The sequence below is a fragment of the Theropithecus gelada genome, chromosome 7a (genome assembly GCF_003255815.1).
Source record: "Theropithecus gelada isolate Dixy chromosome 7a, Tgel_1.0, whole genome shotgun sequence".
Lineage (NCBI taxonomy): Eukaryota > Metazoa > Chordata > Mammalia > Primates > Cercopithecidae > Theropithecus > Theropithecus gelada.
The window spans coordinates 18,236,472-18,261,762 of NC_037674.1; the positions used below are offsets into that span (position 1 = coordinate 18,236,472).

Below are 25,291 nucleotides of genomic sequence, written 5' to 3' on the forward strand. Positions count from 1 at the left end.
ATAAAACCTTTATCAGATGTGTGTTCTGCAAATATTTTTCCCCATCTGTGACTTGTCTTTTCATTTGCTCGACAGTGTCTTTCAAAGAGCATAAGTGTTTAATTTTGATACATTTTTAATTCTTTAACTTGTGCATCACATGAATATGTTACCTATTCGAAATTTATATTTAAAAATATTTTGAAAGAAAAAGAAAGTAAAAAGTGAATATTTAACAATCTATGAGCATATTTTATTTGATACCTAGATATTCAAATGAAAACAAAAAAGAAAAAATAAATTGGGCCTTGAAGAGCTGACGGAATTACAACAGAAAAAATGAGATGCATTTTAAGTCAAAAAACATGGTTAACAATGCAAAGAGGGAGGAAAGTACTGTTGGTGTTAGAGAAACAAATCTGGTATGATTGTAGCTGACCATGAGAGGAAAAAAACAGGAAAATAGGTTGAAGTCAGATTAAGGGAGGATTTAAATGTCAAATTAAGATCTTCTTTAATTTGGTTTATAACGTGTAGGTAATTGGAATTCATAAAATATTTTTAGGCTGGGTGTGGTGGCTCATGCCTGTAATTGCAGCACTTTGGGAGGCCGAGACGGGTGGATCACGAGGTCAGGAGATCGAGACCATCCTGGCTCACACTGTGAAACCCCGTCTCTACTAAAAATACAAAAAATTAGCTGGGCGCGGTGGCGGGCGCCTGTAGTCCCAGCTGCATGGGAGGCTGAGGCAGAAGAATGGCATGAACCCAGGGGACAGAGCTTGCAGTGAGTGGAGATCGCGCCGCTGCACTCCAGCCTGGGCGACACAGCAAGATTCCGTCTCAAAAAAAAAAAATTTTTTCAGCTGGAAAGTAACGATTGAGAAAATGCTCTGCATGTATGTTGACTCTGGTGGAAGTATAACAGACTGAAAGGAGAAGACAGAGAGATAAGTGAGGAAACTATTTTAACAAAACAAACAACAAAATTAGTACAAGGGCAGAAGCAGTGTGAATGTAAAGGAGAGAAGGTATGTTAGAGACAGGATGAACTCCTAGGAGAATAAACCAAGAAAGAAGAGAATGACTCTAGCCTATTGCTAACAAAAGAGAAAGGATCAGGGAAAAAAATGCAAGAACTATGTAATAGAACTCCCAATGGAATTAAGAAAGTATCTCAAATTCAGCTGAAATTCTGAAATACTAACAGAGAAAAAAGACTTTAAAAATTGTTCTTACATAAGTTACTACAATCCTAGGCACTGGAAGTTTCAGGCGAATGGTTAGGACAGGAGCAACAGGAGAAAACATGTCACTCCAAGAGCTTACATACAAAGGGCCAGTGTGAGATGCCAGCTGAAGGGCTGAAACTGGGGAATGCCTTAAAAGCAGGACACATACACAAAATGAACAGGCAGATTCAAATCATTAGGTAAACAGAAGTTCAACTCTGAAATTATGAATCAAAGTGTTGCAGATATATATAGTTTAGGACTTCTTTGCCCCTCACAACCCTACTTAATGTAACTAATACATCTTAAAGGTGATAAAGAGTAGAGGCTGTCAAAACCAACTTCATAAAACAACACACTGGTATAACAGATACACTCCATCATTCCCTTTGCAATGCCTTCTGACTGATGGTCCTACACCACAAGATTGGTAAATAAATATGCATCTATGTTTTGAGGAAGTTCCTTCGTGGTGATAGAATAGCTTTGTATCTGGATTATGGTGTTGATGTCTTAGTCCATTTGTGCTGCTACAAAATAAGCTTGCCCAACATGTAGCCCAGGATGGCTTTGAACATAACCCAACACAAATTCATAAACTTTCCTAAAACATTATTGGGATTTTTTTTTTTAGTTCATCAGCTATTGTTAGTATATTTCATGTGTGGCCCAAGACAATGCTTCTTCCATTGTGGCCCAGGGAAGCCAAAAGATTGGACATCCCTGCTATAAAGGAATACATGAGGCTGAAAATTTATAAAGAAAAGAGGTCTGTTTGGTTCACAGTTCTGCATGCAGGTTGTATAAGAAACATGGCACCAGCATCTGCTTCTGGTGAGGGCTTCAGGCTGCTACCACTCATGGTGGAAGGCAAAGCAGAGGAGGCATGTGCAGAGGTCACATGGTGAGAAAGGAAGCAAGAAGGTGGGGGAAGGTGCCAGGCTCTTTTTAACAACCAGCTCTCACAAGAACTAACAGTGAGAACTCACGACCCTCCGCTCCCAGGGGAGAGGAGTGATCTATTCATGAGTGATCCATCCCACGATCCAAACACTGCCCGTTAGGCCTCACTTCTAGCATTGGGAATCAAATTTAAACATCAGATTTGGATGGGGCATTCAAATTATAGCAGTTGGTTATATGAATCTATACATGTGATAAAATTTCACATACCACCACCCCCACCAAAATGTGCATGTTGAACCTGGTAAAATCTAAGTCTGTACTTGAGTTAATAATATTATACCAACATCAATTTCCCAGTTTTGACAATGTACTATGATTATGTAAGGTATTATCACTGGAGAAAGCTGGGTGAAGGTACATGGTAACTGTATTATTTTTGTAACTTCTTATGAGTCTTAACTATTTGAAAACAAAAAGACAAAACAAAGAAAACTATAAAAAATGCTTAAAGTATTATGTCGTGATTCTTCATCCTTAATGAATCTTCAAGTAACAGACCAACTACTATTACATATTGATCAGCTAACAGAGTATTTACTGTGATAACAAAACAGTATTTGTTATGATGAGAACTCATAGACACAAAGGGAAAGACGAACATTGGGGCCTACTTCAGGGTGGGGGGTGGGAGGAAGGAAAGGAGCAGAAAAAATAACCATTGGGTACTAGGCTTAGTACCCAGGTGATGAAATAATCTATATAACAAACCCCCATGGCACGAGTTTACCTATAACAAACTTGCACATGTGCCCCCAAACCCAAAATAGAAATGAAAAATAATAATAAAAAAGGACAACAATATACATCAAATCAGGGGGAAAAGCAAATAATAATAATAATAAAATAATAAAAAAGCAGAGGAGGCCAGGTGTGGTGGCTCACACCTGTAATTTTAGAACTTTGAGAAGCTGAGGCAAGAAGATCACCTGAGCCCAGGAGAGGCTACAATGAGTTTTGATTGCACCACTGCACTCCGAGCCTGTGCAACAGAGCAAGATCCTATCTCTTTAAATAATAATAAAAAATTTAAAAAGCAAAGGGAAAGGAATATGAGAGGGAAAAGGGAGAGAGGGACTGGATTAAAAACATTAAAAGTCGATTGGGTTAAATTCATAAGCTAAACATAAAGGCTTGTCATGGCAGCTATCTGCATCTGCTCCCTAACTCCAAAACAAGTACCCTCAAGATCTGCAGAAGAGAGAAGAAAGAAAACAAAGAAACTAGTTAACACAAAATATAGAATGGAGAGTATGTCAAGGGCTGCACTGGCTAATGTGATAGCCACTTAAAATTAAATGAATTTAAAATTCAGTTCCTGGACCAGGTGTGGTGGCTCATGCCTGTAATCCCAGCACTTTAGGAGGCTGAAGAGGGTGGATCCCTTGAGGTCAGGAGTTCTAAACCAGCCTGGCCAACATGGTGAAATCTCGTCTCTACTAAAAACACAAAAAGAAATTAGCTGGGTGTGGTGGTAGGCGCCTGTAGTCCCAGCTACTCGGGAGGCTGAGGCAAGAGAATCGCTTGAACCTAGGAGGTAGAGGTAGCAGTGAGTTGAGATAGCGCCACTGCACTCTGGCATGGGTGACACAGCGAGACTCCATTTCAAAAAAATAAAAATAAAAATAAAATAAAATAAAATATTAAATTAAATTAAATTAAATTCAGTTCCTCATTTGCTCTGGCTACAATCCAAGTGCTCTATAGCCACATGTAGCTAGTGGCTATCATATAAGACAGTACAGATACAGAACATTGCTATCATCATAGAAAGCTCCATTTGTCAGTGCTGCTTGAGGAAGAAAAAGGGATATGATCAGGAAAGGACCCACAGCGTGCTTCTAAGATGGTAATACGCCATTTCTTAACCTAGATGGAGGCCAGTAATGTTTCGTTATTCTTAATTTTTAATGTTTTTTACACTCTTCTGGAATATATAGCAAGACAAAATAAACAAAATCAAAATACAGATTTCTGCAGATAACATGATGGTATACTTAGACAATCCAAACAACTGATTCAAGTTTCCTAGCAATAAAGAAATAATTGTACATACGAAACAAATCTACAATGGGAACTTTTGATTTTACATTAGTAGAACAATATGAGAAAATTATTTCAAACACAATCCAAAAAAGTATGACATTAACTTTTTTTAAAATTTATTTTTATTTTATGTTTATTATTAATTTCATGAAACCAAAACTTTAAAGAAGCAGACAGATCCCAAAATGGACAGGAGCTGAGACCAAATAAGGCTTGTGAATCCCATACTGAGACCAAATAAGTCCATTTACAATATTGACAGAGTGACATCAATGCCTTACAGTTTTATTGCTAAATTAAGTTTGGCCTAAAACTGCCTCTGTACATGTTTTATGGCTGGTCTAGAGGTAATGATGGTAACCTAACTTGAGTATAAATAGACTGTAAACTACTCTTGTAACAAACAGCCAAGTCTCAGCCAACCACAGCAGCCAACTGTTCAAAGCAGATTCAAATAAAGCAAATGCCCAGCTGTAAGCAATCCAGCTGTTTCTATACCTCACTTACATTTTCTGTACTCATTTTACTTTTTATGTTCATACATGTTATCTGACCATGTGGCAGCCCCAGAGTCATTCTGAACCTGTTCTTATTCTGGGAGGCTACATGATTCATGAATCATTCTTTGCTCAACTAAACTCTGTTAAATTTAATTTGCCTAATGTCTTCTTTTCAACAAACCTAAAAGCCCTATCAAAAATAGAGGTTGTGGTAAAGGGAACGAGGAGGAAATTCACTGAAGATACAGCTTAGAGAATAGCTGGACAGGAGAGAACTAGGGGGAAAAGATAGCTGAAGGACCTGACATCAGAACAATGATCAAACATTGACTTCAGAAACTATTCCATTTTAGAAGCCACAGTTTGATTAGCTGGTCAAGGTATTTATGCCCCCAAGATATTGTTATAAACAATAAAGTAACTGGCCTGCAATTAGTGAAGTTTAACAGCTGGATGTGGCCAAGGAAAGAGCAGAAGTGAGCCTTACTGGTACCATTATCATCATAGTTTGATTGTGGTCATACCCAAAGATGCACCTCCCTGGAGAGCAACACAGTCTTAATACTGTGTGTATGGTTTGCAGGGAGGAAGGGAGAACGGAATAGATTTCACTAAAATGATCCTGTCAGCCACTAAACAAAAAATAACAACAAGCCCTAGAAGGGGGAAACTAGTACCCAGAGTTGCTGTAATATATTACCTAAAAGGCCCAGTTTCCAACAAAAAATCATGAGGCATGCAAAGAAACAGGAAAGTATGACTTATACATAGGGGGAAAAAAGCTGGCAACAGAAACTGCCTGTGAGAGTGACCAGATATTGGATTTAACAGAAAAAGATTTTAAAGTAGCCATTATAGTTATGTTTTCAGAAATAAAGGACAGCTTGATTAAACAAGTAAAAGAAAATGCGATGATAGTGTTGCATCAAATAGAGAATATCAATGAAGAGAACTAAGTGGAAATTTGGGAGTTGAAAAGTATAGTAACTGAAATAGAATTATAGTATGTAGAAAGGGTATCATACTACACAAATGACCCCTCATCTCAAAGGGTCAACATGTGTTCTTACTAGAAGACCACTTGAAATCTCCCTCTAATGTACATTTTTTGAAGCCACAAATTTCAATAGTACAATTTATTGTCATTCTATAATCATTAAATGTATATGCCACTTCTTAGATAACATCCATTAGGATAAATAATTAGCATTGTTTAAAAAGTGTGATACTATAAATACCAGGGTAATTATCAAATATTCGATAATAATATGAAAAATCTTACTGGTCTGACGTCACCACAGGAATTGGTAAACTGTCGAGCCAAGCCAAAATCAAGCATGTAACATTTCCTACATGTACTAGGAAAGCGGCCCATAGCGAAGTTCGACTAGAAAAATAAAGAAGGAAAATATATACATTCTTATAATACTTAGTCCTTACATTTTAAGTCTTCTTCTATTTAAGCTCTATATAACACACATGTTCCAAACATACTATTCTAGTCAATGATGTTTAGTAGGTATTAAAATATGACTTAGTTTTCGGTTCTATTAATGCCTAATATCAGGTAAACTTTGAGCAACAAAGGATGTAAATGACTAAGGTTACACACAAGACAATATTAACTAGACTTGGAATTCTAAGTTCTTGAAATTCTAGTCTAAGTGAATGCTTAAATGACAACCCAACCCCCTACTTTTTAAAATAGGAGAAATCAGAGACGGACAAAAAAAAAAAAAAAACATAGAAATTTAAAAGAATTTCCTGTAAACGGCCAGGTGTGGTGGCTCATGCCTGTAATCCCAGCACTTTGGGAGGCTGAGGCAGGTGGATCACAAGGTCAGGAGTTTGAGACCAGCCTGACCAACATGGTGAAACCCCGTTTCTACTTAAAAAAAAAAAAATTAACCGCGTGTGGTAGCATGCGCCTGTTATTCCAGCTACGCAGGAAGCTGAGGCAGAAGAATTGCTTGAATCCAGGAGGCAGAGGTTGCACTGAGCCGAGATTGCACCACGGCACTCTAGCCTGGGCGACAGAGTGAGACTCCGTCACAAAAAAAATTTAAAAAAAAAAAAAAGAATTTCCTATAAACATCATAAAACTGAATTTCACTAAGTCTAAAATTAAAATACAATTTATAAAAACATTTCAAAATGGACTTAAGTAAAATACACTTTGTATTCTTCCCCTAATGAAAATCAGTGTAATATTAAATGACCACAAACGCAAAGATGAGTATGTAAGTAAGAGGACTTGTGAAGGTAAAGGCCAAATTGTTACCAGAATTGTTAGGTTTTTTTTTTTTTTTTTTTTTTTTTAAATATTGTTCTACTTATGGACTTTCTGATAAAAACAGAAACTATTCCAATCACCATGGTTCTCAAATAATGATGCATAGAAATAGACTGACTCTACTATGTTAAATTTAGTTAGCATTTTCATGTAAACTAATTTTAGAAGTCATGTAACAACAGACGGTTATACTTTTCAACTGTACCAACATATGATACCTTTATAGTAAATATGGTATATCAGAAATGGATCATTTCACCTAATGAACAATCAAATACCAAAAAGGACAAAAAAACCTATTTCACACTTATGGAAATGACAATTTCTAAGAAAAACAGATTAGTAAATAAAAACCCCACTATATTTCCACAGTAGCACTCAGGAGAAAATAAGGTCTTTCACAACTGATGATTTCCTATAATTTTTGACTTAACAAATAGTTCAAGAACACAATATGAACAACCAAAAGCAACATATATAGTTTTTTAACTAATATATCTATAAAAGAAACCAGGGAATAATGCCAATTTAGGCATAAAGCTAAGTAAATGGCAATGTTAGCACACATAATAATAGTCAAACATAAACCTTTTTTAAGAGACAGGGTCTCACTATGCTGCCCAGGCTGGGGTGCAGTGGCTATCCACAGGAGCAATCATAGCTCACTGCAGTCTCCGTCTCCTGCACTCAAGGAATCCTCCTGCTTCAGCCTCCTGAGTAGCTGGGACTATGGGCATGTGTCACCGCCCCAGTCTCAGTTTTTATTTTCATTGTATGAGAAAAACTCCTGAAAATAAGTTGTAGTTGTAATTATTACTTAAAAAATTAAGAGGTAAGTTATATTTTTGCTTCCAGGTCTCTATCGAAATGAAAATATTACCTTGTATTTTACCACAACAAATACATAAAGCTACATTTGTAATTTATTGTGTCCCAGGATAACATTAAGAGTATCAAACTCATTCTGTGCTCTGGATAGAAAAGGTCCCTACCGGTTTGATGTCTCGATGCAAGAACCCCACAGAATGAATGCTTTCAATAGACTCCAAAATCTGTCTACCCAGCCGGAGAGTAGTACTAATGGTGAATGTGCCTCGGGACTGGCTACGGCGAAGATCTGCCAGATTCCGACCCTGTGGAAATCAAATAAACACTTTCAAATACAGTACTAAAACTATGTTAGAAGAGAAAACTGGGAAACCACTCACTTACCATTGAAAAATATGTTTTCAGTAAAATAGCAAGAATTTTTTTTCTTTTTTTTTTTTTTTGAGATGGAATTTCACTCTTGTTGCCCAGGCTGGAGTGCAATGGCACGATCTTGGCTCACTGCAACCGCTACCTCCTGGGTTCAAGCGATTCTCCTGCCTCAGCCTCCCGAGTAGCTGGGGTTACAGGTGTGCGCCAGCATGCCCAGCAAATTTTTCTGTTTTTAGTAGAGACGGGGTTTCACCATGTTGGTCAGGCTGATCTCGAACTCCTGACCTCAGGTGATCCACCCACCTCAGCCTCCCAAAGTGCTGGGATTACAGGCAAGAACCACCGTACCCGGCCAAGAGCAAGAATTTTACCCAAATTGTGATCCTCTCACTCAACAGATCTCTTAATCATATGAATGTTTCAGACAAGTTTTAGAATAATGAGATTTTTAGCATATCATGTTTCTGATTCATCATGCTTCCCTTTATCTCTGATGTCATAACAAAAAAGTCTTGATTATTTAAAATATAAGTAATCAAATATATAATAATTTATATTATTTACATTTGTATTTATTTACTTAAAATATGTGATCAGGCCGGGAATGGTGGCTCATGCCTGTAATCCTAGCAGTTTGCGAGGCTGAGGCAAGCAGATCACGAGGTCGGGAGAGTGAGACTATCCTGGCTAACACGGTGAAACCCTGCCTCTACTAAAAATACAAAAATTTAGCCAGGTGTGGTGGTACGTGCCTGTAGTCCCAGCAACTCAGGAGGCTGAGGCAGAAGAATCGCTTGAACCAAGGAGGCAGAGGTTGCAGTGAACTGAGATCACGCCACTGCACTCCAGCCTGGGTGAAACAGCGAGATTCCATCTCAAAAAAAAAAAAAAAAAAATACACACACACACACACACACACACACACACACACACGATCAAGTATATATAACGCATATACATACAAAGAGCACTAATTCCTCATTACTGCCTAACATATATTCTCATACAAGTTACTTAACTTTCTTCAATCAGTTTCCTCATAAAAACAAGCTAATAAAACCTACCTCACAGAGCTCTGTGAGGATTAAACAAGATCTATGTAAAGTTTTTCCTCCGTGTGTTTTGTTTTTTAAATAGAAATGGGGTCTTGCTATGTTGACCAGGCTGGTCTCAAACTCCTTGCCTCCCATCTCAGCCTCCTGACATGATGGGATTACAGGTGTGAACCACCGTGCCTGGCCCCATATAAAGTTTTTAGAATACTGTGTGGTACACAATAGGTACTCAACATAGGCTAACTATTGTTATTATGACCAAACATTATATGACAAACATTCAATTTACTTGTAGAAGTATATAAAAGCAATGAATACATCCAGCATCTGCCATTCATGATTGCACTGAAGCCTCACAGTACCCTAAACAGAAGTTGTTCCTGTGCCTGTTTTACAGATAAGGAAACTAAGGTTCTAAGAGGTTAAATAATGTTAACCTGTTCATGTAAAGCTGTTTTCCAAATCTAACTCTGTCTGACTCCAAAGTGCTCTTCTTTTACAGTCCTCTTTCACAGAGCTTTTCTACAGACTTTTTCATGATGCTGCTCCACCAAGGTTCCTTGTTGCTTAGGTAACAAACCAGTAATCTGAAAAGGAGAGCAGGACCACGGCCCTGCAGCTCTACCTCCCAAAGAAAAGACTGGCTCTCCTGTCACAAGGGGATTTAAATATCCCAATCTATTCCCACAATTTTATAATATATCTTTAGGGGTACTATGCCACTAATATTATCACTTCATCTAAAGATAATTGATTCACTTTTGAAAAGTAATAAATTCTTAGATTATCATTCAAAATAAAATATGAAGTACTCCTCAAGTAACAGTTTAAAAGTTACAGTAAAGTCAGGATCCTTTCATACTTCGTATCTTCTTTTTTAAATGCAGCTTTCTCATAATGTAAATTAATTGGGATTTACCTTAGTTATTATTTTTAATGGAAATTTGTTGTTTCCCGCACCTGTAGCAAACGTAAAATAAGTGACAATCTACAGTAGCGATCTGTATAACCATGTGAGAGTACCTAATAACTTTTATTAGAATTCCAATAGTTTTTTCTTCAAAAATCAAAATTTTGATTGCCGAAAATATACCTAATATTGAAACTTTATTTGTAAACAGCTTTCACCACAAAAACTTTCAAAAGGAAATCAATTAAATTTTATTTATGACATTAGTAACACTTTAAAAAATTTAAATATTTTAAAATACAAGCCTAACGTATCAACTCGCAAAATCTGAGAGGTAAACACAAAACTGATAAAAGTATGGGGTAAAGTGTTATTAACATGGTAAAAACATGCAGGTACCCACTAAATTATACTTTAAAGTAAATACTACTAATGAATTATTATTTGTTACAAAGAAAAATTGAAAACAATCTATACAATAGTCCATGGTTATCCATGGTTTTACTTTATCCATGGTTTTACTTTACTGTTTTCCCACAGTCAACCATGGTCCAAAAATATTAAATGGAATATGCCAGAAATAAACAGTTAATAAGTTTTACATTACAGGCCATTCTCATATGTGATGAAATCTCATACCATCCTGCTCCATCAGGCCCAGGACGTGAATCATCCCTTTAGTCCAGCGTGTCCACATGTTGTTACCTGACCACTAATCACTTAGTGGCTCAATCAGTTACCCAGATGTGCAGGGTTCAGTATGATCTGTGGTTTTAGGCATCCACTTGGGGCCTTAGAAAGTATCTCCTCAGATAAGGGGGTACTATCATAAGTACATTAATAAATGAATAGTTACATAAATAATGGTACAGTCATCTTACTGACTGATATGCAGTCATTCAAAAAATGAAGAATCAAGAACTTATGAACACAAAGAAGAAAACATCAGACACTGGGGTCTACTGGAGGGGGGAGGGTAGAAGGAGGGAGAGAGGCAGAAAAGATAACTATTGGGTACTGAGCTTAATACCTGGGTAACGTAATATTACATACAAAAAAATCTCATGACACACGTTTATCTATGTAACAAACCTTCACATGTACCCCCAAAACTAAAATAAAAAATTTTTAAATAAAATAAAATGTCACAAGCCACCATATTTTGTAAAAAAAAAAAAAAAAAAGGAAGAGGACTATATATAGTAATGTGGAATGAATTAAAGAAGTTCATTTCTCTATAAATTTACAAGATCTTAATAAAAATGCAAGTGAATTTCTACATTGAAGATATGAAACATACCCAAAAGAAGAGAAAATAACATAATGAACCTTCATGTATCTACTGGTCACCCAGAATTAACAATTATCAATTCATGCCCAGTCTTGTTTCATCTATTATCCACCTCCTCATCCATATCCTCTCCCCTCCCACCCACACGTACTGAATTATTTTGATGTAAATTCTAACCATATAATTTCATCTATATACATTAAAAAGTGTAGGCCAAGTGTGGTAGCTCACATCTATAATCCCAACACTTTGGGAAGCCAAGGCAGGAAGATCACTTGAGCCCAGGAGTTCAAGACCAGCCTGGGCAACATACTGAGACCTCATCACTACAAAATATTACAAAATTAGGGCCAGGCACGGTGGCTCATGTCTGTAGTCCCAGCACTTCAAGAAGCCAAGGCAGGCAGATCACAAGATTCAGAGATCGAGACCATCCTGGTCAACATGGTGAAACCCCATCTCTACTAAAAATACAAAAATTAGCTGGGTGTGGTGGCATGTGCTTGTAGTCCCAGCTACTCGGGAGGCTGAGGCAGGAGAATCGCTTGAACCCGGGAGGAGGAGGTTGCAGTGAGCCGAGATCGTGCCATTGCACTCCAGCCTGGGTGACAGAAAGAGACTCGGTCTCAAAAAAACAAAACAAAGCAAACAAAAAAAAAATTAACTGGGCATGGTGGCACATACTTGTAGTCCCAACTACTCAGAAAGGTGTGGTGAGAGGATCACTCCACCCCAGGAGGTAGAGGCCGAAGCGAGCTGTGATTACTCCACTGTGCTCCAGCCAGGGCAAGACCCCATCTCAAAAAAAAAAAAACCCAAAAGGGTGTAGAAAAGGAAAGAGATACAAATATAAGTAGAAGTTATTAGCAATTACATCATTGTAAATTTGAATTAGAAACATCAATATGAACCATGGCATACTTTCTCATTTTTTAAAATGCATTTCTTAAATCCATCCACTTGAAAAGAATGAAAAATAATGACCAATCCACTTTCAACAGACACCCACATCATCTAGATTCTGGTCTCTGAACATCATTTCCCATTAAAAGGTGCCAAGGCTTAATGGAGAAATGGCTGATTCCAGATCTGGAGTATGAAATACACAGAATGAGCCTGGTACATAGTATTGCGCCAAAAAATAAGGATGCTATCAAAGACTGCTGCAGCCTAGTCCTAACAAAATGAATCCAGATCCAACATGAAAGAAGTCCCTGTAGCAAAAGATGAGACAATTTGAATATTAAAAAAAAACCGTAGGCCAGGTGCAGTGGCTCATGCCTGTAATTCTAGCACTTTGGGGGTTTGGGATTAACCTGGCCAACATGGGGAAACCCCATCTCTAATAAAAATTTAAAAATTAGCTGGGTATGGTGGCGTGTGCCTATAATCCTAGCTACTTGGGAGGTTGAGGCAGGAGAATCTCTGGAACCCAGGAGCTAGGGGTTGCAGGGAGCCAAGATCGCACCACTGCACTCCAGACTGGGTGACAGAGTGAGACTCCATCTCAAAAAACTAAATAAAAATGCAATAATTGAAAGACATCAAATATGTTAAATCCATGAATTTATGGATTTATTATATAGTTATATATGATATGTTTATATTGGGGAACCAATTCATTATCCTAAAAACTGATAAAATAATCAAGTAGTAGTCCTGCCTTTCCTATATAAAATATACTTAAGGATAACCTAATACTGAATGCAGTGCTTTTTACGAATAATTCTAGTTAACAAAAAAAGAATAAAATGATAGAACACTGTATTTGCAACTCCCATTAAAATAATGGATGATGATTACAAATGGGTTGATAAAACCATCAGGAAAAAACCACTGGTAATTTTAAAATGGATGGATTAGACTGACAACCCATTGACTAATCTTAACCTCACTAAAAGAGAGACAACCAGACACTACCTCCTAATGTGATTCAAGAGGAAGCATACAACCCACCTCTGAAGTATCCTTGCAAAGTAAATCTGGAATCTTATATAATCATCAATTTATAGAAAATACAGGGGACAGAAATACATATTAAAGACAACCACAGGGAAACAACCAGCAAAATCCAGAATATGGTAATGTGCGCATGTCACATTCCTCCATTTTTATCAACATCAATAAACACAATGAAAAGAAAATTGCAAGAAAATAAAAGACAGAGGGAGAACCAATAGATTGAAAGAGGCTTAAGAGACAGGCAATGTGTGAACCCTATTTGGAACCCAATTCAAATAAACCAAATGAAAAAAAAAATTGTTTTTATTAAAGAGATGGACAATCAAGGAAATCTGAAGATTGGTTTGATATTTGTGCTATTATTAAGGAATTATTATTGGGTATTTTGGTTACTTTAAGAGAAAAAAAGAGTTCTGGTCTTCTAGAAATGTATATGTAGATAAAATATGCCTTGGATTTGCTATAATTTTGGGAGGGATAGGAGAAAGAGAAAATACTTGAAACAAGATTAGCCATATACTGATAGTTGTGGGTAATGAGTAGATGGGTATAAATTATACTATTCTCTCTACTTTGTGTATGTTTAATTTTTCCCATAATAAAGTTTTTAAAAGGTTGTAGGTGTTAGGCAATCTAGATCTACAGTTGTACTGGTTACAGAACTCGAAAAAATGTTTTGCACCTCCATAGTTGATGTACTTATCACAATATATCACTCTTAGGCTATACTAAAGATGCTCATATAAAGCTTCAATGGTGACAAAATTCTAGGTGAGACCTGGCCAAGGTCCTGCAAGGGGAATTGAGAAAAAAATGTGTACAACTGCTTGAACTCTGTAAGATTTTAAAAACCATTTTAACGTCAAATAGTTAGAATTTCTACAACAGAGATAGGGTTGTTCCTTAAAAATTTTTAAGGCAGATATTATGTAATTGAATCAGCAGGAGGAAAAGAACAAGTTTATCTTAAGAATAATGAATTTATGGTTTTTAGAATAAATTAGGACTCTCTGTGGGAAGCTGAATACATGGAGGAGACCCAGTAGTGATCTTCCATATGTCAAATAAGAGAAAATACGCTCTAGCGGTTATACCAGCTTTAGCCTAATCCCAAATCAAGTCAACCACAAACTGTACAGATGGGAGTTTAAATGGGTTAACTTTTTTGTTACAGGAAAAAAATATAGCATGCAATTCAAATGGAAAAGTTCTTAGACAAATCCATAGGAACTTGCCAAAGGCCACAAAGGTTATCTTTGTCTAATATACACCAGTCTCTTGGGTTTCCCAGTACCAGGAGCCTTCCCATTTACAGAAAGTCAGATTTAGGTAAGTGTAAGAATTAAAATGAGTATATGCTAAGACTGAGAAAGACTCTGCAGACTAAAGAAAAAAACCTGCCTTCTATAATTCTCCAGTCAGTAGTAACTTGAAACAAAACAGTTGTCTCTTATTACTGCCTAAAGAATACTGGGTTCAGGCTTCCACCAAGCTTTAATACCCATCAAGTAGGCTACTACCAGACAAATCACAAACCTCCTTGAGACTCAGCTTCTCCATATGCAAAAGAGGGATAAAACTTGTTCTCTCCTCCCCATGGGGGTATAATGAAGATCAAATAAGATGATAAATCCAAATGAAAACTATAAAATGTCACACAAAAAGTTATATTATTACTAGCCAAAATGAGAGAAAGCAGGATCCAAATTAATGATCTAAAAAGGTTCAGAGGCTGGGCGCAGTGGCTCACGCCTATAATCCCAGGGCTTTGGGAGACTGAGGCGGGCAGATCACCTTAGGTCAGGAGTTCAAGACCAGCCTGGCCAACATGGTGAAACCTTGTCTCTACTAAAACTACAAAAATTACACAGGTGTGGTGGCGCGCACCTGTAGTCCGAGCTACACCGGAGGCTGAGTTCAAGACCAGCCTGGCCAATATGGTGAAATCCTGTCTCTACTAAAAATACAAAAATTACACAGGCGTGCTGGTGTGCACCTGTAGTCTGAGCTACACTGGAGGCTGAGGCAGGAGAATCACTTGAACCCAGAAGGTGAAGGTTGCAGTGAGCTGAGATCGTGCCACTGTACTCCAGCTTGGGTGACAAAGCAAGTCAACGTCGCAAAAAAAAAAAAAAAAAAAAAAAAGGCCAGGCGTGGTGGCTCACGCCTATAATCCCAGCACTTTGGGAGGCTGAGGTGGGTGGATGACTTGAGGTCAGGAGTTCGAGACCAGCCTGGGCAAAATGGTGAAATCCAGTCTCTAATAAATATAAAAATTAGCCAGGTGTGGTGCCGTGTGCCTGTAATCCCAACTACTTGAGAGGCTGAGGCACAATAATCACTTGAATCCGGGAGGAGGAGGGTGCAGTGAGCCGAGATCGCGCCACTGCACACCTGCCTGGCAACAGAGTGAGACTCTGTCTCAAAAAAAAAAAAAAAGTTCAGGGATAGCTGCTTAAATAAATAAAACCAGGTTGGCTCAAGAGTTAGTGAATCACATGACTCAAAAAGACCTTAAGGTTATATCTACAGAGGTTAATATCTTTAAATGAAATCTGAAGGATGGCTGAGGGAAACAAGAAAAGCCTCCTGATGAGAAAAGGAAGCATTTAGGCCAGGATCTATGTCTCTAGAATCACTGTTATTTAGATAACTTGAAAGAAAATAAAGAAACCGGCTGGGCACGGTGGCTCACACATGTAATCCCAGCACTTTGGGAGGCTGAGGTGGGCGGATCGCCTGAGGTTAGGAGTTAAATACCAGCTTGGCCAGCACGGTAAAACCCTGTCTCTACTAAAAATACAAAAAATAGCCGGGCATGGTGGCAGCCACCTGTAATCCCAGCTATTCCGGAAGCCGAGGCAGGAGAATCACTTGAACCCGAGGGGCAGAGGTTGCAGTGAGCCGAGATTGGGCCACTGCACTCAGCCTGGGTGACAGAGCGAGACTGGGTCTCAAAAAAAAAAAAAAAAAAAGAAAAAAAAGAAAAGAAGTCAAATGCCCAAAACGATGTTTGCTTAAGATGAAAAGAAATACTGAGAATTCTAGATCTAGGCAGCAAGATCAAGATGAACCACGGTTTTTAAACTTTGAGGGTGACTACAGTTCAGAGTGTGTGTGTGTGTGTGTGTGTGTGTGTGTGTTTTCAGGGGCAGAGGTAGTGTCAGAGTAAATAGAAAGGTTTCCCTCTTCTCCCCATTGTAGTCATTATTCCAATATTCCTGTTCTAAATTCTTTCCTCTGGACCTAACTCCACTACCATCTAAAGAACAGGGAATAGGCCAGGGTCAGTGGCTCACGCCCGTAATCCCAACACTGTGGGAAGCCAAGGTGGGCAGATCACCTGAGGTCAGGAGTTTGAGACCAGTGTGGCCAACATGATGAAATCCCATCTCTACTAAAAATACAAAAATTAGCCAAGCTTGGTGGAGCACGGCTGTAATCCCAGCTACTTGGGAGGCTGAGGCAGAAGAATCGCTTGAACCTGGGAGGGGGAGGTTTCAGTGAGCCAAGATTATGCTACTACACTCCAGCCTGGGTGACAGATCAAGACTCCATCTCAAAAGAAAAAAAAGAAAAAAAAAATACATATATATACACACACACACACACACACACATATATATGGAACAGAGTTATGTTACTGACGGAAAAAAAAAAGAAAAAGGAATGGCATTTCTCCTCTATCTCAACTACTGTTTAAAGTTTCAAGTACTCAAGATTGGTACTTGCTATGGTTTTTCTTTTCTTTTTCAATATTTATTTCAGGTTCAGGGGTACATGTGCAGGTTTGATACACGGGCAAATTGTGTGTTGCTGGGGTTTGGTGTGAAAACGATTTTGTCACACAGGTAGTGAGCATAGTATCCAATAGCTAGTTTTTTGACCCTCATCCTCCTTCTTTGCTCCACCCTCAAAGTAGGCCCTGGTGTCTATTGTTCCCCTCTTTGTGTCCACGTGTACTCAATGTTTAGCTCCCACTTATAAGAACATGCAGTATTCGGTTTTCTATTCCTGCATTAATTGCTTAGGATAATGGCCTCCAGCTGCATCCATGTTGCTGCAAAGAACATGATTTCATTCATTTTTATGGCTGTGTAGTATTCCATGGTATACATGTACCACATTCTCTTTATCCAGTTCACCACTGATATGCACGTAAGGTTAATTCCACTTGTTTGCTATTGTGAATAGTGCTGCGATGAACACGTAAGTGCATGTGTCTTTTTGGTAGAATGATTTTATTCCTTTGGGTATATACCCCGTAATTGAATGGTAGTTCTGTTTTAAGTCCTCTGAGAAATCACTAGACAGCTTTCCACAGTAGCTGAACTAATTTGTATTCCCACCAGCAGTGTATAAATGTTTCCTTTTCACTGCAATCTCACCAGCATCTGTTATTTTCTGACTTTTTAATAATAGTCATTCTGACTGGTGTGAGCTGGTATCTTACTGTGGTTTTGATTTGCATTTCTCTAAAAATCAGTGATGTTGAACATTCTTTCATATGTTTTTTGGCCATATAGATGTCTTATTTTGAGACATATTTTGGTGTGGAAGTGGGGTAGTTATCTTGGAAGTAGGTTTCTGACAAAAAGGATGAGCTAGGACCCCTTCTTCACCTTCCTTGCCCATGTGCATACTTACTTGCACTTCCAACTTCTACTATGGAATGATGCAGCAAGAAGGCCCCTGCAAGATGTGGGTCCCTAGATCTAGGATTTTCCAACCTCCAGAATGGTAAGAAATAAACCTCTGTTCTTTATGCATTACTCAGTCTTGGGTATTCTGCAGCAGCACAAAACAGACTAAGACAATACTTTAGAATACAAATGGAAAACTGGAATCCCTAAGGTAATGAACAGTAGAAGGGGCAAGATTCACATTATATCCCCTCATCCACCCAGGGATCGAAAACTGCAAAGATTGACAATCCGTAAAGATACAGGTCAACTCAAATAGCGGACAAAGACAATTATTTCATTTTTGGAAAATGTGTATCGTCTGTTTAAAGAAAGTTCCATCTGCACAGTATAAAACATTCTCACATGGTACTAAGAATATTGTTACTTTTTATTCACATTTACTGTAATTGTATACTTTGATCAGAACGGAAGGATTTCAAGACACGTTTTCAAGGTAACCTACCTGCAACTGCATGACCACATAGTTGAATCGATCATTCCTCCCACAGCCAATAAATCTACAAACATGGTCTTTCCCTGGATAAAAAAAGAAAGAAAACAGTGGAAAAGAATATACTATGGTTTCTCTTAAAACATTAATAATTTGCTTTTCTGTATAGTATTTTATGATTGAATATAAAATACATCTTGAGAACCTTAAGGATAGAAAACTTATATTATTCAAATTTTCTACCTACCTCCTCTCCTCCCAGGCACTGTACTATTCCTTTATGTGGTCAAATAAATGATTATTTGAATGAATAAATAAGCAAATTAATATATGAATGAGGAAACAAATGTATGATTATTTAGGGAGAAAAAGATTAAGTGGTCAATTCAGATCAACCTGCCCAGATACGATATATATGAAGCCACTGAAGAACAATAAAAAAGAACTATGTTAGAAATAGAAACCTGAATTTTAGGTATGTTACGGTACTCACTGCTATGACTTCTGCAAGACCCACAATCTTTGGGGGCCTCACTGATGCGGATTCGCCCAGGGATTTTCAACCTGAGTTCCATCTGAGAAACCCAGAACAGTGCTGGCTGGGACATAGAGGGGAGCAGGGGTACAGCAGAAATCTGATTAAAGAAAAGCATGCAAAGACCCCCCAAAAGAATTGAGCCACATGTATAGGTTAGTGTTTTTCAACCCTGGCTACTAATGAAAACCATCTGGAACACTTTTTGACACCACTGACCCGAAGGCAGTGGAAAACTTTTTAAAGATTCCTAAGTTCTTTTTTTTTTTTTTTTTTTTTTTGTTTTTTTTTTTTTTGAGACGGAGTCTCGCTCTGTCGCCCAGGCTGGATTGCAGTGGCCGGATCTCGGCTCACTGCAAGCTCCGCCTCCCGGGTTCACGCCATTCTCCTGCCTCAGCCTCCGGAGTAGCTGGGACTACAGGTGCCCGCCACCACGCCCGGCTAGTTTTTTGTATCTTTTGGTAGAGACGGGGTTTCATCGTGTTAGCCAGGATGGTCTCGATCTCCTGACCTCGTGATCCGCCCGTCTCGGCCTCCCAAAGTGCTGGGATTACAGGCTTGAGCCACCGCGCCCGGCCAAGATTCCTAAGTTCTATATTGATTCAGAATCTGTGGAGAAAGATACAGAATATGAGCTTTTCAAAAGTTGGTTGTTATTTTTTGTTTTTTTGAGACAGGGTCTCACTTTGTTGCCCAGGCTGAAGTGCAGTGGCATGATCTTGGCTCACTGCAACCTCTGCCTCCTGGAAGGCTCAACTGATCCTCCCACCTCAGCCTCCCGAATAGCTGGGACTAGAGGTGTGTGCCACCACAACTGGCTGATTTTTGTATTTTTTGTAGAGATGGGGTTTTACCATGTTGCCCAGGCTGGTCTCAAACTCCAGGGCTCAAGCAATCTGCCCGCCTCGGCCTCCCAAAGTGCTGAGACTACAGGCATAAGCCACTGCACCCAGCCTCAAAAGTTCTTTAAATGATCCTAAACCAGGTAGGACATGGAGAGATATTTGAAAACTACTGCAGGGTAATGAGAAGTATCAAAAAGATTTTAAGATAAAGAATAACATACTAAAACACTGTGGCGGCAATGAGGGTAGACTACAAAGGGGTCAATTCTAGTGGAGAAGGTCACTCTGGGGGATAGTTACAATATCCAGGAGAAAGAATAAGGGGATTAGAGACAGATAAAATAAGATAAATCTGACCGATATTAAAGATGTAATTTTTTACTAGAATTGGCAAAATTAAATGAAAAGTTGTACCAAAATAAGAGAATACAGTAGGTTGTATAGATTTTAAGTGATATTAAAATGTTGAATTTTAGGACAATCAAGTGAATTCAGTGGACATTGTAAGTTCAGGACTGGTGCTGAGATCAAAAGGCAGATATTAAAATGTTGAATTTTAGGACAATCAAGTGAATTCAGTAGACATTGTAAGTTCAGGCCTGATGCTGAGACCAAAAGGCAGAGCTCCAGATGTACACTGAGGAACCATTAATTCACGGACAATAGATGGAAGATTGACAAGTGAAAGAATATAAGAGGAAAAGAAACTTCAGCACATAATTTGGAAAATGCAACATTAATTACTATTATTATTTTTAAAACAGGGTCTCACTATCTTGCCCAGGCTAATCTCAAACTCTGGGCTCAAGCAATCCTCCCATCTCAGCCTCCCAAAATGCTGGGATTACAGGCGAGAGCCACCATGCCCACCCTAGAAAATGCAATATTCAAAGCATGAGCAAAAATAAGAGTCCCTCAAGGAAACAGAGGAATAGCCTGAAAGATAGAAGGACACTGAGAGAGGGGTATCACAGAAACCGAGGGAGAACACTTCATGAGGGCAGAAGTGGACATTGACAAGTATATAGAAAGGCTGAGAAGTACTAATATAAACAGGAAGTAATTAGTGAGTCAAGGGGCAGAAGTCAGTTTATAACGGGTTAAAGAGTAAACAGAATATGAAATATGAGGGCAGACAGTCTTTGAAGGAGCTTGCTTGAAAGTAAGGAAGAGTAACAGGCCAAAGCTTGAAGACGAAGATTTGGTAGACTGATGAAACACTCAAAGAAAATTTGCCTCCTAACTGGCTTAAAATATAAATACAATTAAGACTCAGCAAAGTCAGGTGCAATGACTTCACCTATAATCCCAGCTACTTGGGAAGCTAAGGTGGGAGGATTGCACGAGGCCAGGAGTTTGAGACCAGCCTGGGCAACATAGCAAGACCCCTTCCCTTTAAAAAAAACAAACTCATTTTTTTGCATCTGTGTTATCAATCAGTACAAGATTGCTCTCTCATTCTCTGTTTTTGTTTAAAAAGGGGGTTATAAGCTAGCAAGAATGGGTGCAATGGAGAACACAATAATTCACAATGTACACAGTACATGTTGATCACTTAACACATATTTTACATATATTTGCAAAACAGTGCTTCTATTACATTGTAGTAAGAATGAAAGGATCAAATGATCATTAGCAACTTACTCTTGTCCTCAGCTTCAAAGAAACAATAAAAAATAAGTTAAATAGTGTTTTCCTTGCATTATCCATTCCTTAAGACTCTACTTTTCTGTCATGTACAGGGACCATATCTATCTTGTTCTGGTACTAAAAACACTTTTGCAAAAACTGTAACAGTGAGAGACATCCAACATAGCTGATTCTATCCTGCTTCTAAACTCACAAGCTAACTGCCTTTGCTCATCCCTACACACAGACCAAGCTGACTATGGGAGGAATTTAGTTTGCAGTTTAACTTAAAGCAAGGATGATAATGGCCCCTTCTCAAAACGAACCCACTCTTTCTTTGGGGACAGACACTGCTTTTATAAAACTAATGAAAGGCCAAAAACAGAATTATGGTAGGGGCCTGAATTCTGTTAAGGTTTAGGCATAGTTAAATAACAACTAGTCATTGTTTCCTAACTTACCTTTTTATAATTGCCTACTACTCAGGAGTCACTAGCTGGTGGTGATAAGATTTGTAACTTCTGGCTGGGTGCAGTGGCTCACACCTGCAATCCCAGCACTTTGGGAGGCTGAGGCAGGCAGATCATGAGTTCAGGAGTTTCAGACCAGGCTGGCCAATATGGTGAAACCCTGTTTCTACTAAAAATACAAAAATTATCCGGGCATGGTAGCATGTGCCTGTAGTCCCAGCTACTCAAGAGGCTGAGGGGAGAAGAATCGCTTGAACCCAGGAAGAGGAGGCTGCAGTGAGCCAAGATCGCGCCACTGCACTCCAGCCTGGACGACAGAGAGAGACTCAGTCTCAAAAAGAAAAAAGATTTGTAACTTCCCAATTGCCCCTACTGATAACATTGCTATTGTGAAACCTAAGACTGGTGTTTGAGATATTTTTCAGTGGACCAACTGACACCACCCAGGTGTCCCCGACCCAGGAAACGACTGAACACATGAAGATAATTTCAATACCCCTGTGATTTCATCCCCAACTCAACCAATCAGCAGTGCCCATTCCCTAGCCCCCCTCCCCACCAAACTATCCTTAAAAACCCTAGTTGTCAAATTCTCAGGGAGGCAGATTTGAGAAATATCACACACCATCCTTACTGAGCCACACTGCAATTGTTAAACTCTCTGCTGCAACACCAGTCTCAGTATATTGGCTTTTTCTGTGCAGCAGGCAAAAAGAACCTGCTAGGCTGTAACAGTACCTGGCACAATACCCAGCAAAGAGTGATTTAAATGCTCAATGAATATGTGTGTGGGCAGCAAGCCACCCAGGTGCTGAGGCAAGAGGCCAAGGGCACGAGCTGTTCCAGTATAATAAAATATATAAAATAAGAATAGTTGGCCGGGCGCGGTGGCTCAAGCCTGTAATCCCAGCACTTTGGGAGGCCGAGATGGGTGGATCACGAGGTCAGGAGATCGAGACCATCCTGGTGAACATGGTGAAACCCCATCTCTACTAAAAAATACAAAAAATTAGCCGGGCGAGGTGGCGGTGCCTGTAGTCCCAGCTACTCGGGAGGCTGAGGCAGGAGAATGGCGTGAACCCGGGAGGCGGAGCTTGCAGTGAGCTGAGATCCAGCCACTGCAACTCCAGCCCGGGAGACAGAGCGAGACTCCGTCTCAAAAAAAAAAAAAAAAAAAAAAAGAATAGTTATGCTAGATATAGATCATAGATATGATTATATATGAATATCATTAATCATTAGTTTGTAGCAACTTCTCTTTATTCCAATATTATAATAATCTTCGCTCTACAATCATAACCTAGGAAAAACCAGGTCATACAGAGGAGCTGAGGAGACATAGTGAGAAGTGACCATAAGATGAGCGTGAGCCTTCTGTCATGCCCGGGTAGGGCCACCAGAGGGCTCCTTGGTCTAGCGGTAACACCAACGTCTGGGAAGACGTCCGTTGCCAAGCGGACCGTGGTCTAGCGGTAGCGTCAGTGTCAAGGAAAAACACCCGCTACTTAGCAGACTGGGAAAGGGAGTCTCCCTTTCCCCGGAGTTTAGAGAAGACTCTACTCCTCCACCTCTTGTGGAGGGCCTGACTGCCCGCAGTTATCTGGAGGCCTAACCGTCTCCCTGTCATGCTGTGCTTCAGTGGTCACGCTCCTGGTCCACCTTCATGTTCCATCCTGTACACCTGGCTCTGCCTTCTAGATAGCAGTAGTAAATTAGTGAAAGTACTAAAAGTCTCTGATATGCAGAAATAATGGCATAAGTTGTCTCTCTCCCTCTCTCTCTGCCTCGGCTGCCGGGCAGGGAAGGGCCCCCTGTCCAATGGCCACGTGACCCACGTGACCTTACCGATCATTGGAAATGGCTCACGCTCCTTACCCTGCCCCTTTGTCTTGTATCCAATAAATATCAGTGCAGCCTGGTATTCGGGGCCACTACTGGTCTCCATGTCGTGGTAGTAGTGGTCCCTCGGGCCCAGCTGTCTTTTCTTTAATCTGTCTGGTGTCTTTATTCCTACAATCTCTCGTCTCCGCACACGGGGAGAAAAACCCACCGACCCTGTGGGGCTTGACCCTACATATGTGTAAATAAGTGAATAGAATAATGGCTAACAAAATATGCATAATATGGGCCAGGAGTGGTGGCTTATGCCTGTAATTCCGACACTTTGGAAGGCTGAAGTGGGAGGATTGCTTGAGCCCAGGAGTTACTAGCCTGGACAACATGGCAAGGCTCCGTCTCTACAAAAAATACAAAAATTAGTCAGGTGTGGGGGCACATGCCTGTAGTTTCAGCTACTCAGGAATTTGCAGTGAAAGGCTCAGTTGAGCCTGGGAGGACAAGGCTGCAGTGAGCTGTGATTATGCCACTGACTCCAGCCCAGGTGACAGAGTGAGACCCTGTCTCTAAATAAATAAATAAATAAATAAGCATAATATGCACACATAATATGCAAGTATTTTATGCCAGGTTCTATATCAAGCATGTTACATGCATTTAATCCTGCCAATAATGCAAGTATTATTATATTCTCCATTTTTCAAATATAGAAATAGAGGCTTAGGGAGGTTACTTTGTCCAAAATTACAACCAAAACATGAAGCAGTTTAATGCCAGAGCCTTTGCTCTTAACCATTATGCCCAGAAACGACAGAAACAGATTTTAAAATCAAGTAACACCTTGTCAATAAGTAATAAAACAGGGAAAGAAAGACTGACAGAACAGAAACAGGACAATCTACTATATGCCAAGTACTAAACTAGGCACTAGAAATACAAGATAAATTAAGATCCATGCCCTCAAAGAGTTCACAGCCAAGATATGTAAACAAAAAAAATGTAATGCAGTATGAGTTCTATAATATTATAGATAAACTGCTACGGATATAAAGAAGATTCAAAAATTTGGCTTATGAGGCTTCACATGAGCATTAAATCACTAGATTTTACACATTTATGAGAAGAGTATTCTAAAAGAAGGTCACCCACAAAGTCATAAAGGATCTAAGCACATGTGATAGATAATTGAGTTGACAGGCTAGAGGACTTGATACGAGTTAAGGGAGGCTGAGGTGGGAAGTATGATCAGACAAGAAAAGTAAGCTAGAACCTTATATGCCACTGTGGTATACAGTAGTCCCTTGGTATCCATGGGGGACTGGTTCCAAGACCTCCCTTGGATACCAAAATCCACCAATACTCAAGTCTCTGATATAAAATGGGGTACCTGCCAGGCATGGTGGCTCACG

General features: G+C 39.2%; 1 protein-coding gene across 1 annotated transcript in view; it reads right to left on the bottom strand.

Annotated features, from left to right (window-relative positions):
- TTBK2 (tau tubulin kinase 2) overlaps nt 1-25,291 on the bottom strand; it is a 185,221-nt gene that overhangs the window by 88,410 nt on the left and 71,520 nt on the right. Inside the window, exons 4-6 of the mRNA XM_025390617.1 lie at nt 18,580-18,653; nt 8,006-8,146; nt 6,003-6,107 (exon numbers count right to left, since the gene is read on the bottom strand). Of these exons, the coding sequence (XP_025246402.1) occupies nt 6,003-6,107; nt 8,006-8,146; nt 18,580-18,653 (320 nt within the window). The remainder of the gene's footprint in view (nt 1-6,002; nt 6,108-8,005; nt 8,147-18,579; nt 18,654-25,291) is intronic.